The sequence below is a fragment of the Rosa chinensis genome, chromosome 2 (genome assembly GCF_002994745.2).
Source record: "Rosa chinensis cultivar Old Blush chromosome 2, RchiOBHm-V2, whole genome shotgun sequence".
In the NCBI taxonomy this organism is placed as follows: domain Eukaryota; kingdom Viridiplantae; phylum Streptophyta; class Magnoliopsida; order Rosales; family Rosaceae; genus Rosa; species Rosa chinensis.
The window spans coordinates 2,091,570-2,106,671 of NC_037089.1; the positions used below are offsets into that span (position 1 = coordinate 2,091,570).

The window sequence follows — 15,102 nt, forward strand, 5'->3', positions numbered from 1 at the left end:
TGCCAGATCAATATGACTAAGGATTTTGGGTTTTACTTTGGAAAATGTCTAAATTTTTAATTTTTGTGCTTTGAAAGGTAAGAAATGTCAGCTAACTCAGTCAAATCTTTTTGCTTATCTTGTTTTCCATTTTTAGAAAATTATGCCGAAAATTTGTTTGTATGAAATCGAGTCTCAAGGTAAATCTATTTAGATCCTAAATATGCTCCTAAGGGGAAAAAACTGTTGTGACGATGACAGTGGTGTCTATAGAGTATAGACTGAGCTTTGAAAGTGTGATTTAGAACTTGGAGCATTCAGCATTTAACTAGATGTTATTTTTGTGGTGACAAAATCTAGTGCAATTCTAGCTCAATTTCTCACACTTCCCCACCATTTGGTATTTTTTATTTAACAAGATATCATTATGGCAGTATTTAATTTTTTTAGGTAATACCAAAGAGGATTGAATTCGTAATCTAGTTTAATTCTAACTTCACTAATTTGTACTTTTTATTTGTATTGTTCGGTATCGATTTGAGAACATTTACACTCATCTCCGAATCTCTAATGTTAGCATTTTCAAATATAAAGTTTCCAATAACTTGTTTATCTCATACCATATAAGGATGTAGCCATTCAGTTCATAATCAAGTCATTGTGGTGAATGAGAGAAGCATATCTTATCTTTTACCTTGAAAAATCTTTACTTACTGACATTCCTAAAAACCATATTTTCTTAATCTATGGCATTAACACTAATCCTAACTTAATGACCTAATCAATTATTCCAAAAAAAACATGACCTAATTGATGGAATTTGTGATTTGGCACAACGAATCTGACTAGTGACAAGACACAATACCTTTCCTAGGCTAGGAAGTTTCTAATGGCGACACCTCAAGCCCGCTGAAAACGACATCACCACAGAAACACAAACAAGTGTCCTTGTTTGTGTAGCTTGACATGGTGAAATGACCGATTTAGCCTTTCCTTAAGTGAGAAGAAGGTGAAGGGGAACTGATTCTGGATTAGAGGATAACTATGACCCGAGAAGAACCCGTATTCGAGACGCATTTATTTCGTGCCCCAATTGTCTTTTTCACCTTTAGAGATTCTTATGTAGGGTAACCGTACCACATAGCGGTAAAGTTGCGCTGTCCAATCAGGGTTTTGTAATCTTATATGGAGGTGTTTTGGATATATTAGTTTACTGAAATGGGGCTAATTTTGAGATATACAAAGCCCTTTCTTAATTTTAATTGAACTGCCCTACCGCCACATAGTAGGGCAATCCCTACCTAAGAATTTATCTTCCTCCTTTACTTCTATTTTATCCTTTTCCCATTTTTTTATAAAATTCTTTTTCTTTTTCTTTTTCTTTTACCTTTTTCTTTTTTGGTGATTCGAATTTTGGTTACTTTTATGTGAGATTCGTGTTTGATCAAATATCACTTTCATGATCCAGTGAATTGTGGGCCTATAAATGATATTCTTACGTGGGAGAGCAAGTCCATGAAACCCAATGGGCTTTACTATGATGGAGCCTTGTGATTGCCACCAAGAGACATCAACATCAAGAATGTACCATATAGGACACTAGTGAAAACCATAGTCTTGTTCATAACTAGCTCAATTACTTGTAGGGATAGCTCGTTTTAGACTCAGTTTGGCGTAGCTTATAGAGTGTCAAGAGCTGCTTCACTTATATGTTAAGTAGCAAAAAATGTGATAAACTTTAACAAAAGTTTGAAATAAGTTGGTTATATCATTGAGCTGATGCTTATAAAAGTTGGTAAAAGACAGCTTTTATAAATTAAAAATTCTAGCTGCTTATAATTTATCCCAAACTAGACCTTATTGTACATGAGCGTGATTTTTTATATGGTTAGGTATTTATGGCTCAAAAAAAGTTTTTCTTTTTTTCAACAAAGACAAAAATCATAAACAAAAACCACAAAAACAACCACCACCTAAAGTATAAAAAAGATGAGCTTGACTTGCTGCTAAAGGGAGAGCACGAAACCAGCTTCGAGATTGAGGATGATGACCAACATTCGGTATAGCATCCGCAAAAAAAATTTGTTTTTCTCTTAGCATGTCTGAACAAGACTAAATTTAATAATCTTGCCAAATGCAAAATGTCTTGAACCACCGATTTAATTCTCCAAGGAGCCTGAATATGACCCAAAACTTTATCTTGGAATCCCCCTCAACTTCCAAGTTTGAATAACCATGTAACCAAGCTCCATACAATCCAACTCTTAAAGCAAGAGCTTCAGTGGTAAGGACACTAGAAGATAAAGGCTGAAAAAAAAAAAAGTGTTGAAAATAATTATATCTCAAAAGTATTGGTAACGTCACTATTTTGCTGCACAGTTGCTGAGACTCTAACATATAAGGCAATCGCTTTTCCATATTAGTAAGTTGAAGCTCTAGACTAATGTAATTGCATTTCCATTTGCAAGTATAATGTTTTAATTGTAAGGTGTAATGTTGACATCCAAAAGGCTAGTTCTTAACTGATTTTTATTCTTGTGATGAAATTGTAACTCGGCTAATTCTGGTCTATTGTCACCACAATCGTGAATGGCATGGCCATATATAGTTGAGATGGGTTGGGTTGGAGCGTGCCATTATATCAGGCTAGTAGTCAGCATAGGACCCTTATTTTAGCCCATCCCTTAAATCCAAATTGAGGACCAAATCCAGATGGTCTTTGCCTGAATAAACTTTCTTCTTCAGTTTTCAAATGTGAGAAGCAAAGGATCATGTTAGGTTTATCTAGACTGCCACCATTGAAGCTGTGGTTAGCATTGGTGTATCTTAACCCATTTTTATCGATTCATCGTAACGGCCTCTATAAAAGTATGCTGAAAAACACTTTATCATTAGACGAAATACTAATCAACTAGTTTTCTCTATAAAGAGTTGACATACTAACATTTAAGTGAATGATACAATGCATACAACTATACTTTTCTCAATTGCATGGTAGTTCTATGGCCATATGACTAAAATTAGTAATAATCTTAACAATTTGTATGGAAATTCAAAAATTTGTCTACAGTACATTAATGTATCGATATATTAGATATACAGAGATTTACTAATTCAAGATCAACAAATTTGCTCTAACCAATTTAGTCTGATAATCCATAAAACCAACCTTCTATAGTACTATGTATCGAACTATTATAATCACTGTAATTGTGGTACCATGCAAGGTCCAAATGGTAATGGAAACATTAGAAATGATGACTGTTCTGAACATACATGTGAAGGGGAGTCTAAAGGCGTATAGTCTGTTCATATTTCCTTCCTCCCAATAACTCTCGAGCACGTGTTGGGTTCCTCTGTTCACCAGAACCTGACCAAAACGACACATTGACACTGCCTGCCTGCCTGCCTCTCTACCTTCCTCTCATGGTTTTGCTTTGATTGCTACATTTTGGGACCGTGCGCTCCGCAAAAGCAACAGTGTCCGCTGGGACCGCAAAGCCACAGATCCATCTAAAACCCTCCCAAACAATTTCATCAATCAGATTTCACCAAACTCAATCCTTACTTGCTCTTATGGGGAAGAGGAGGCCACGCTCTGATGATCACAGCCCACCCTTTTCTCATCCTCCTCCTTCGGGTACCCTTAATTCTCTCTTCATTTCCTTACTTTTCTTTACGGTTTCTTTGTGTTTGAGAATGCTCTGAAACGAAGAAGAAGATGAAAAGGAAGCAACTTTTACTGAAACAATAGGGAAAGCTTGTGTCTTTAATATGGCATTGATTGAGTTATGTGTGCTTTATCTTTGTTTTTGGGGTCCTGGCTCAAATTGAGCTCAATTTGGTGTCTTAAGAGGTGAATGGTGTTGGTTTCTTCTTAGATCAAGTTTTGATCTTTTTTGATGTTGTGGGATTAGTGTGCTACTGTTTCCTTGGTTTCTTGGTTACTAGCCTCATTTGGGTTAATGGGTTTTCTTCGTTTTAGATTTTGAGTATGATTGTTTCTAGTTCATCAATTACTTAAGTAATGGGGTTCTGTATCTGTTGCCCTGTTGGATATTTTAGAATTAGAATTAGAAGTTTGTTGTTGCTCTGAAATGATGAATTTATGAGCCAAAATATTGTATCCGCTTCCTTAAACCCTCCATTTGGTGAAGGTTCAAAATGTCTTACCCGATTTTGAAATGATGTTCTGCCTGTATATAACGATATTGATCAAGTCAAAACCTCCAGTGGTTGAGCTCAATTAAATTTTAAGTCTTTTCAGATATTGCATGACTGACTTAGGTTTCAGATTAGTAGTTGACACACATTAAGATAAAATGGCATTGATCCCAGTAAGTGAAATTCTAATAATCAGGTTTTTCTTTGGGATATTGCAGACATCATTTCATGTTCTTCAGGAATGGAATTGCTATCAGAAGAGGTTAGCTGTTCCTTTCTTATTAATCTAGTCATATGGTTCCTGCTCCTGATTGGTTATTGTGGTAGTGTTGTATGCTACATTATAGATAAGCTCTCATCTTTAATAACCCGATTGATTGTTTAGTAGAAATTGCTGTCACTGTATTCCTATTCCATGTACTGGGAGAGAAATAGTTATTCTTACTTCTTTTAATTTTACTTTTTTTTCCAGAAACATTTGCACTCGGTTGATTCTGGTAAACAACTAAAGCCTCTGTCATCAGTACTGGATACTACCGGTACTTCTTTGAAGCTACTACATGCCCACCCTTCTGCTGCACAACATCATCAGAGCCTTGGCCGATCAACATTCTTTAAACGTTCACGTCATTACTATGCCCATCAATACTCTCGGCGTAACTCTGGCAGTGTTGCCAATGCATCAACTTCTCGTGGAAAAGGGACTCCTTCACGTGAAGAGAAGCTCTCTTATAAGTTGGCTACTCAATGCAGCTCTGACTCTGGACATCACTCAGGTCTCTTTTCTGTTGACCTCCTTTGTTCTCTTCATTTCTTCAGTTGCATGACATCCTTAATTGATAATTTGGTCACATTCTGCTTGCATTAATTTTACTTCTACTTTTTTTTTTCCCAGAAGTGAAGGAAAAACCCTTTTTTCGGCCAGCCAGAATAAGGTCTAGTTACTTGGTAATGGATGCTGCCTCAGCTGATCCTATGAAGATGTTATGTGGGATTTGTCAGAAGCCATTGAGGCGCAAACCTTTTTTTCTTGGGATCACGCTGTCTTCTACTGAAGTCTCTGTTGTGGCAGTTTTAGTTTGCGGCCATGTTTACCATGCTGATTGTTTGGAGCAGAAAACAAGTTTTGAAGACAGACGTGACCCTCCCTGTCCTTTGTGTGTTGGGTTGTTGCCCAAGATCGAAGATTCTCGAGGGCAGGTTTAGCGAAGTTGGTATTTGGGATTTGCAAGAATCCTTTCAGGCGGAAACTTGGTTTCCCGAGTTCGTGTCATCTTCCTGAACTCTGGCAAGTTAGCAACTTTTATCTGCGGCCATGTTTGTCGTCCAGACTGTCTGAGCGTAATACAAGTTTCAAAGATAGTTTTAAACCCTACCCTGCTCAGTTGTTGTGTGCTCCGAAGTTGAAGTTTACAGAGGGGAGTAGTATTTTGTAAAGATGTCAACTTTGCACCATTAATAGCTTGACACTGATTATCTAGATTAGAAGATCCACAGCTAGATGGAAACATTGGAACTGTTAATGCAGGTTGTATTCAGTACTTACTGACTGTTGGAAATTCCTAGCAGATTAGAGGAAGTAACTTTTTTGCGGTCATGTAAGTAACAAAATCTAGTTCATGTCATTTTATGGATGCATATGAATAATAGAATTTCAATTTTCATATTCATCTAATGTACCGTAATCTCTCCTCTTACACACGTGCAGACTTACAGTGTTGCCAGTCACATTTTATCAAGAAATTCAAACGTGTATATGGTTTTAACTAAACTCAAGAACAAAGAATTCTATGTATTCTAACCATAAACCTAATATAAGTGTTTGAACAACACCGTACATGCACTCGCAAGAAAACAAAGCCTCCTAGATGATCAAAGAAGTACAGCAGTTCTCAAGTAACTCGCAAATGCAGACCTAAGAGCCTGCCTTGCATGTAGCTTTATTATGTCCTGTTCCCTTGCAGTTTGAGCAGAACACTTCCTTTTTTGCCACACCCTTTGTTTTCTTCTGTTTTTCCCTATCATGGCTTTGTGGCCTGGAGATGGAAGGAGGAAGTACATTCTCCGCCTCTGAGTCAATTTTATCACTATCCAAAGGCTTGAAAGGCACCGCCACAGTGGTTATGGATTCTGAATATGTTGAACGAAAGTTGTCAACTTTATAATATCTTGAACAAAAATCATACACATTCCTACCTGTGCAGTTGAAGACAGCAATAACATGGCAGCAAGGCAGCCCAGTTGATTTCCAATCCAGACAACTACACTCCCCTTTGTTGAGATCCACAACATTAATGGAATCATTATGAACCTCAAAAAGAGTATCAGTTGAAAATAACACTTTAAGGCGATCTGCTTCTAACATTTTTTCTTGCAGCTTTTCTTCCTTAGATGGAGTAAGTTCTGTAGACCAAGTACATGAATCAGTCCGACGAGTATTTATCAATTCCATCAGCCTAGAGCTTAACACTTCTATCTTCCGTATTATGGGCAATGCTCGCATTTCCTCTATCCAGTTGGCATATGTCTCTGCAACATCGACGGTGATATGGTTGTAGTGCTCACCTTTGAAAAATACATTTGTCCAACATTCTTGTTCAATTTGGCGGACCCAGTCATAAGCATGTGATGAAACCTGTTTAATTTGATCTGTAAAATACTTAAAACCATCAAGTCGGAGTGACTGAGCGGCAGCCACGAAACAACTTAGCAAAGAACCCTTTCCATCTCCATGAAATGGGGGCCTCAAGTTTTTCTTGAAGCTTCTCAGAAGGTGGTGCATAGAGTAGCCATGGTGGGCATTCTCAAATACCTCGGTCACTAATTTCTCCAGTCCTTTCTCTCTATCAAAGACAATAGTTAAGGACTCTGTGGTTGAAACAGCTGATCTTAATTGATCCAAAAACCAATGCCAGTTATCGTCATTCTCAGTGTCTACTATGGCAAATGCAACCGGGAAAGCACCATCATCTCCATCCAAAGCAGTAGCTGCGAAAAATGTCTCATGGTATTTTGATTTTAAGGACATAGAATCAAGAAAAATAATAGGTCGGCAACCATTCTGAAAGCCATGTATTGACGCATGAAAGCATTCAAAGAGACGCTGAAATCTCCCATCCTCACCAGTGAAAAGCCTAATATTAGTACCAGGATTTGCCTCTGCCATTTTCTCACAAAACCATGGTAACTGGTTATAAGCTTCTTTATAAGAACCCATAAGTTGTTCCTTTGCGTCTTCAATTCCACGCCGTACTTGAGTATAGTTCACTGTAATTCCAAAATCCTGAAGAATGCTATTGACAATTTCTTTTGGCTTCAGATGTGGGTTGTCTGTTAATCTGTCTTTAATGATACTAACCAACCAATTCTTTTTTGGATGATAAAATTTCCAGGACTCCCCTTCACATGTATGCCTTTTCTCCATCTTCTTTATCACAAACTTTTCCATAGATGAGTCCCAGGATGCTTGAATTCTCCAAGAACAGGCTTCAGCAATACATATGCAACTTGCACGGTTAGTATCATTCTTTTTTAACCTATACATAAAACGATGAGCAATCGCATATTTTTGCAGTACATCGCGAAATTCATGAACACTTGTGAACTCCTGTCCAACCCCAGTGATACCATCTTTCCACAATGTGACCAACTCTTCAGATGGAACATCATTTGACGGGCCTAGAATAGCCTGAATAGGGTCAATGCTATTTCTATCTTTACACGGCACAATCTCTTCTTGCTGATCCTCGTTATCAGTTTCTGGAGCAGTTTTATAGTCAACAGTATTCTTCTTCCGAGACGTAGGTTTTCCTTTATCCCCAATATCATCTTTGACAGAAACAATGGTAGGGCCATCTGGACCAATTTTCCATGCAGCAGTGCGCCTTCGTTTCTTAACGGTATCAGCAGGGGTGCAGTCCATATCAATTATGTCCAAGCTGTGGACACTTGCATCAGCAGCAACAGAAATGGAACCGTTTGGACTGGAACTAATAACACCTGCAGGGGTAGAGTCCATATCATTTATGTCCAAGCTGTGGACACTTGCATCAGCAGCAAGAGAAATGGAACTGGTCGGCTTTGATGTAATAGCATCTGCATGATCAGTAAAGGCAGGTAAAGTGTTTGAGGTGTGAGCCACTCCACTTGCGCTTTGAGTCCCTTTTTTGGCAGATATAATAGTGCCTGCTTGTTGTGGAGCAAGAACAGAGGAAGGGACATCTGGAGTATTATTTGAAGCAGTAGGAACAACTGCGGTATTAACATCACTTGGTGCAATTGGTGAATTAACTGCAACAGAATGATTAGCATCAGCGTGAAAAACAACAGCTGAAGTACTGGAGGCAGCAATGCGAGTCACAGAGTCAGCCAGATTTATCCCACATGCCCTGCAAAGTGCAAACCATCAACTCATTCCATCAATGCAAGCAAAATATTGCAGCATGCTGCAATCACCAGTCAATGTGCTTCAGCATAGAGGGCATTGTCATCATTTTGTTTTTTTAAAGCAATGAATCGTGATATCAACAACCTCTTTAACTTAACTGGTTTAGCAGTAACTTTCAGTAAGGTGGACACAAGTAAACAAATGAAAAAGAAGATACCTTTGAAGTGTGTTCAAGGCTTCTTCGGCATCAAAACCTGCTTTTCCCATGACAAAAACATCAGCGGTTACCACATTCCCGTGGAACTCATACATCCTTTTCAAGTCTTTATCACTGGATAAAGTGATGAGAGTTCGCCTATTTCCTGGGAGAAAATATTTGATGCACAAAGATTTATACTCTAAATTACACATTTCAGCTAACTTCAACTTGAGATCATCAATTAGGGTTTCATGATTGATATCTACTGCATGTGCATCTCCTCCCGTATATGACAAGGTTCCATCATCCTTCCTGATGAATTCGCCACCACACTGGCAGATTAAGATAAGTTTTGCCCTCGCCATCACACTGAACTCCAACCACTTAAACAAAAAAATTGAAATACTCAGATAAGAATATGTGACATTCATAATTCAGTTTCCAAAACTATCTAAAATTACTACAATCCAATAACAACTATGTAAGTAGAAACCAGCCATGTCTGCAAATGCCAGTTAATCCTGTTATCTAACAATGCAGTGGCAATAGTATTTGTATCTCACATTCAGTTAAAAGCACTTACAATGCTAATATATATAGTTATGAACATAATTTATGATATAAACAGAGCAAAACCCAGTTGAAAACCTTAATGGGAGCACAGAGTAGAGAACTGTCAACATTCAGAATATAATTCTAGCACATGGGTTATCATCCTTGAGCAACCTTATATCAAAATGATGCAATAATCTCAAATGTTCAATGTATTTCATGGTGGGTCAAAGCAAAACAGTGTAGCAACAAAGTCAACAATCCAAACCCAGATGATCATCTAATGTACAATTCAACGAAAGCAAGCACCTTTTCCCAGATAGGCATGAATCCAAAGTCCAAGACCATGACTTTGATAAGTAAACTATTTACTGATTTACTAGTTACATGAAATTGAACTGTTACCAGCAAAGAATTTAACTTTTGGGTTTGGGGAGAGAGAAGAAAGGGTTTACCTGCAGAGAAGGTGCAAGGTGTGATACTGCAATGGATGGAAACCCTAGAAATTGGGGCCTTCTGGAAATAAGGATAAAAGAGGAGGATGATTGCGAAGGGTCGTTTAGAAACGAAAGTTATAAAAATGGGGCTGAAAAGGAAAAAGTCAAGTTTAGGGCCTGTATCAACTGACCTGGGTCTGGGCTTCAGTAACCACTCACTATGATTTTCTTTTCTTTTGTAAGATGGGAATTGGTATTACCAATACCTTAAATAATTGTTGTTGTTGTTGTTGTTTTTTATTTTTGAGATAAAAGATAACTATCATAAATAGCTGCCAGGATTGGCTTATTACGTCAACTCCACGACTCGGATCATGTCTCCAGATCAAGCAAAATAAAAGACTTGATTAACACAGCTCATTAGTTTCACTAAGCTTGTTTTTAAAAACAAGCGTATATTTAAGAAAAACAACATAATATCTAGAAAGTTGAAATTAAATCTTGCACGCTGCAAAAAATTAAACCCTAAATTGGGCAAAGGCTCAGGCCAAACAGCCAAAGAGACTCAAACACGGTAGCACCCTAGCAAAACAATCGTTGCCGCTATCATCTTTTCCTCCCTTGTTGGCAACCACCATCGCCATCATATCTCCCTGAACCGGTCACGGAGCAAACCACTACTTGGTAAGAAGTTGCAGGGAAAAGTCTCTCCCTAATGATCGTGACAATGACAGAGTCACTGTTAATAGCAAACCTAGTACAACCAATCTAATTCTTCAATGTGTATCCTCGAGTATCGCAACATCATTTGCCAAAACCTTCAAAATCTTGCTTAGATCCAATCGTGAACGTAGGAGCAAGATTGCGGAAGCGAAGTGGGAGGGCGGAGAAGATTGACGAGATTGACCTGATGATGAAGAATGGCCTGAAAATGCATCACTGGGTTTGTCGTTTTCAAGAGAAATCAAGCCTAGAGAGAGCCGGAGTTCTCTCTAGGGTTTATTCTTTTTGGATGCAAGCATACACACATAAATGTTAGAAAAGTGACAATTTCTTTGACTTTGTATCCGACCCTAAATTGTTATTAACATATTGTAATTTTTTAATTGTCATGAACACACTTTTATTGTGTTTAAAAAATTGTCTTTCAAAATGAAAATGTCAGAACATTTAATTATGAATCGAACTTGAACCTTTTACTTATAAAAATGAACCATATTTATTCTCAGAACAATTAAAAAAAAAAAAAAAACTTCATCTTAATAATAATGCTTAAGAAAAGATACAACCGATCTGCAAATACTTTACCATGGATTAGGAATAATCCAAACAGGTCCACTATAAGGTTTAAACCGTACGCCAAATGACTCCATCGAAGTATCGAACGTACTACTTTTGCTTCAAGGTTGTATATTCCATAATACAAAGGATAAAAGGTCGAAGTAGATTGAGTTTTTTTCAGATCCTAAGAAACATGGGTTCGGCAGTGGCATTAACTGTTTACGAAACAAATATAAACTTTGTCGCTTAAACTTTGCACATTCTCCCACTTGTCTGCTGTCAAATTTAGCTTTCTTACCCAAAACTGTGAAATCATACCGACACCACTTTGTTCCAAGCATAAAATCTCACCCATCAATGACTCCACCAAATAGGTACCTGTAACTGATCTGCGAGCAGGAGAGTCCTTAATATACCTAGGTTCCAGAAGAGGGTATTCCCTTAAGTTCCAAATCTCAGTTGACCCTGAGTCCCTGACAATGCAATTAATTGGTCATCGTGAAACATAATATATATCCTTATAATGCACATTATCATTCAACTTTGTCCATGAATAATTGTCTCCGTGCTTCCAGAATGCTAGTTTCCTGTCATATTTCACTACCACAAAAAAGTTCTTGTTGCTAGACGGATTGGAAGAAACAATACCTTTAGAGATGCATTCTAAGAAGCTGTGCTTATCAAGAGTCCCTATGCTTGGGATTTGAATGCTGGCTCTTGAAATAGGATTAAGAAGATGTGCCGTTGATAATTCTGAATCATTGTAAAACACGACCATCCACCCATGTGATGAACCCACACACCTTGTACAAGAAAGAAGGTCACCAAAAACATTGCCATTGTCATAGACGTTCCTGATTTTGTGCATCTTTTTTCCAATGGGATCAAAGAGGAAGGATTGGTAGTTATGAAGTAAGAGACATGGAGTTCGAGGCAATGGAAAGTAAGAGCTACAAGATTTTGCAGCGGTTCTCCAGGAATGACAGACGGGGACCAGTAACGGACTCCGGCCCCCAGGTGACGCTAGCCCTCATATGGTTTCTCTCTCTCTCTCTCTCTCTCTCTCTCTAAATAACAAAGGGGTGAGGGTAAAATGGTATTTTTTTTATAAAAAAAACCCTTAATGGGGTATTATGATATTACCTCCTTAAAGTGTTTTGGGTAAGAGAGAATTAAAAAAACTTAATGGGGTAAGTAGGAAAAAATCCCTAAAAATTGTGTAAATAGACAAAAACCCTAAAATAAAATATCCAAAACATCTCATACTACCCCCTACATGAGCCATAATTAGTTGGGCTTATCAGCCACGTGACATGTTTGCCCTACCTAAGATTCTCATAATAACCAAAAACAAAAATCAGTTACCCTTTTGAGTTGGGAGAATAATTAATTATTCCTAGTGATAATTAATGAGATGATCCCTAATGGCACCTAACTTGACAAGGAATCAATCGCGCCATACGAATGGCGGGAAGAAAAGAAAGGTGGCAAGAAATCAAGCCATATGAATCGTGCGAAGAAATTAGTGAACACTTTGGCAGTTAGTTTTAGTTGCAGGCTGTTGTAACTGAGGTTACTTTCTCCTAATGAAATTTTCTGTGCCGGTCTTTATTGCACCTGTTCCACCATGCATGCTCTGTTTTTTTTTTTTTCCTTTCTCGTCAAAGCACCTTGTATGTAAGATGTTTACAACTATTTAACTTAAGGAAGATGGCTAATTAGTTTGCTTGAGCTGAAAAAATAGTTACTTAGCTTAATTTAGAAAGAAGGGCTGAAGTGCATCAAGAAAAAAAGAAATGAGAATATTATTGTTGAAGCCTTTTGATAGCTAGCTATTGATTTTCCTTATTCACACTTAAGATTGTCAATTGTAGCAAGGGTAAACAAGGGTCTTTCCCGCAGAGGACTAAGGTTATAACTACTCAAAACAATGTCACAAAAGTGACCACTGTTCCTAGCCAACAGCAGTCGAAAATCTAATTAAAAACCTAATTTAAACTACTCAGAAAATTACAAAAATTTACAGGGATGTACTAGACACACAGGAAGTCCAGCACACAAAATTTGGTGATTTTTGGATATCGTTTACTATAAAAATAAAATACATAAAGACAGAGAACAGAAAGAAAAACGAAACTGAAACAGATTTGAGATTGGTTGATATCAAGAGAATAAAGCTAGCTAGGGAAGATGCATCCACCCCCGACAATCACACACAAGACAATTTGTTCAATCCTAATTCAATTAATCTAGATGAAGATGCTCAGGTTGGCTCGGTACGCTTGAACACAACCTATTACCCTTTCTTACTTTGTACGCTAGGCAGGAAGTGCTCTACACCTAGACTATTCCCTAACAATGCAACCTAAAGGTACGCTTATTAGATTAAACATGCAGAGATCATTAAGGTCTAAAAGAGTTTGAGACATCACTAGGCATCGCAATAAACTTAGCGCCTTGCTAAACCTAGGACTTAGTTTACTTGATAGTGAAAACTAACAATTGCTTCTCTAGAAGGTTTGAGGAGTCCAACTATTGACACAGGCATCAAACAATCAAAGCATTAGAACCCTAACATGCATACTAAGCGTGCACTCAAAGCATACAAGCAAGAATTCATCAATGGAAAAGTAGTAAACAAAAGTCTCATCTTGGATTAACAGAAAATAACATCAAAAATCAAATCATCTTGTAGTTCATGTCTAGGGGCTTCAAGCAGCCCCCTAACTAATAAAAACTATCTAAACATAGAAGAAATAAAACTAACTAAAGAAGGGGAGGAAGAAGAAGAGAGCCAGAGCTGCTGTAGATTGATCCCTTTTATATGCTTAGAGGTTAGGAAATCCAAAACCTAAAAGAATTTAGGGTTCACGTGCTTAGGTGGAGTTTTCCTATTGGCGTTTGAGCTTGATGACTCATTCCAACCATTCACATCATGCCATTTGTCCATCATAAGTCGGAATATGAAGCAGAAACTCGTCCTCGGGCTTCTTGGTGTGATTTGGGCCTCGAAACATAAATTCCCGTCCAACCTCAGATTCACGCGCAGCCTGACCTTCTTGTACTAAATCGGCCATAACTTCCTTTAGAAAAATGATATTGATGAGCCGTAAAAAGATTTGGAAACTAGACATCCAAGGCTTTCCACCAATATAAAGATCATTCTCTGGATCGTTCTGAGCTGGTCTCAGTACTCTGTCGAAGTTAACTGATCTGCACAGGCAGATTTCCCGATTTTGCTTTTCAATCCCTCTTTTACTTCTTTTCTTCTTCTTTACTCCAAGACACCTATAAAACAAATAAACAAAGTAAACAACTAGAAAATACACTAAACTAACAAAGAAAGTATGGAGATTAACGCTATTAATATCGCATAAATATGCTCTTATCACCTTTCAAGAAAAAAGAAAAGGTGAAAGCCGAAGCATGCATGAAGCTTAAGAAGAAAAAAGAGATCGAATGGAATGTTGAAGCTGATCATGGAACACAAGAGTATGCGACGGATGAAACATCATGCTTGAATCCTAGCCTGAAGGCTATTTACCAAAAAATTTAGTGTCGGGTATCTTAGGCCATCTCCAACTCAAAGGGCTAAAAATAGCCTTTGGGGTTAAATTTTAGCCCTGAATTCTGTACTATTCATTGATCTGACAGCTTCTGTCTCCAACCCAAAGGGCTAAATTATAGCCCTAAAATATATTCTAACATTTAGGATATGTTATATATATATATATGTTCTTATTTTTTAAAGTCAATTGATTTATAGTAATTGAAATAATTTTTATGACAAAATTAAATTTTTTTGGTTGTATTTTTTTTTTAAAAGATATTTAAAAATATCTTTAGCTAATTTTGAAATTGAATAAAACTAGAATCATATTTGTAATATTTATTTTATTCATGATAAAAGCATTTAAAAGGGAACACAACAAAGTAAGAAAATGCAAATACTTGTCAATGACAACCCTGACAATTATTAAAATCACAAATTGAAAGTTTTGAAAACTCTAACCAACGGCTAACAAAAAAAATAAAAAAACCCTAACCAAAGGCCAAAAAAATAAAAAAATCTCAATGGCTAGCTAACGTCAGCAACTAGTTGT

General features: G+C 37.3%; 2 protein-coding genes across 5 annotated transcripts; one reads left to right on the forward strand and one right to left on the reverse strand.

Annotated features, from left to right (window-relative positions):
• Window positions 1-3,338: 3,338 nt before the first annotated feature.
• Window positions 3,339-5,811, forward strand: LOC112187771. Of its 3 annotated transcripts, none has more exons than XM_024326693.2 (4): window positions 3,339-3,619; window positions 4,362-4,405; window positions 4,616-4,919; window positions 5,042-5,811. In XM_024326693.2, the coding sequence occupies exons 1-4, from the start codon at window positions 3,556-3,558 to the stop codon at window positions 5,347-5,349; spliced, it is 720 nt and encodes a 239-aa protein (XP_024182461.1). In that variant the 5' UTR covers window positions 3,339-3,555; the 3' UTR covers window positions 5,350-5,811. The 3 variants fall into 3 exon arrangements, with proteins under 3 accessions (XP_024182461.1, XP_024182460.1, XP_040370491.1); XM_024326692.2 differs by having other exon boundaries at window positions 3,342-3,619; window positions 5,039-5,811; XM_040514557.1 differs by lacking the exon at window positions 3,339-3,619 and adding an exon at window positions 3,646-3,835 and having other exon boundaries at window positions 5,039-5,811.
• Window positions 5,812-5,850: 39 nt separating this feature from the next.
• Window positions 5,851-9,879, reverse strand: LOC112187770. 2 transcript variants are annotated; one of them, XM_024326690.2, is made up of 3 exons: window positions 9,737-9,879; window positions 8,748-9,112; window positions 5,851-8,531 (listed from the first exon to the last, which is right to left on the reverse strand). In XM_024326690.2, the coding sequence occupies exons 2-3, from the start codon at window positions 9,092-9,094 to the stop codon at window positions 6,059-6,061; spliced, it is 2,820 nt and encodes a 939-aa protein (XP_024182458.1). In that variant the 5' UTR covers window positions 9,095-9,112; window positions 9,737-9,879; the 3' UTR covers window positions 5,851-6,058. The 2 variants fall into 2 exon arrangements, with proteins under 2 accessions (XP_024182458.1, XP_024182457.1); XM_024326689.2 differs by having other exon boundaries at window positions 8,748-9,098; window positions 9,737-9,874.
• Window positions 9,880-15,102: the final 5,223 nt, after the last annotated feature.

Bases quoted from the DNA above. Each gene is read 5' to 3' on its own strand.
- LOC112187771 (XM_024326692.2), top strand. From the start codon at position 3,556: ATGGGGAAGAGGAGGCCACGCTCTGATGATCACAGCCCACCCTTTTCT. The intron at 4,406-4,615 runs GTTAGCTGTTCC...TTTTTTTTCCAG, and splicing joins TGGAATTGCTATCAGAAGAG to AAACATTTGCACTCGGTTGA. The intron at 4,920-5,038 runs GTCTCTTTTCTG...TTTTTTTCCCAG, and splicing joins TGACTCTGGACATCACTCAG to AAGTGAAGGAAAAACCCTTT.
- LOC112187770 (XM_024326690.2), bottom strand. From the start codon at position 9,094: ATGGCGAGGGCAAAACTTATCTTAATCTGCCAGTGTGGTGGCGAATTC. The intron at 8,532-8,747 runs GTATCTTCTTTT...TGCACTTTGCAG, and splicing joins GCCTTGAACACACTTCAAAG to GGCATGTGGGATAAATCTGG.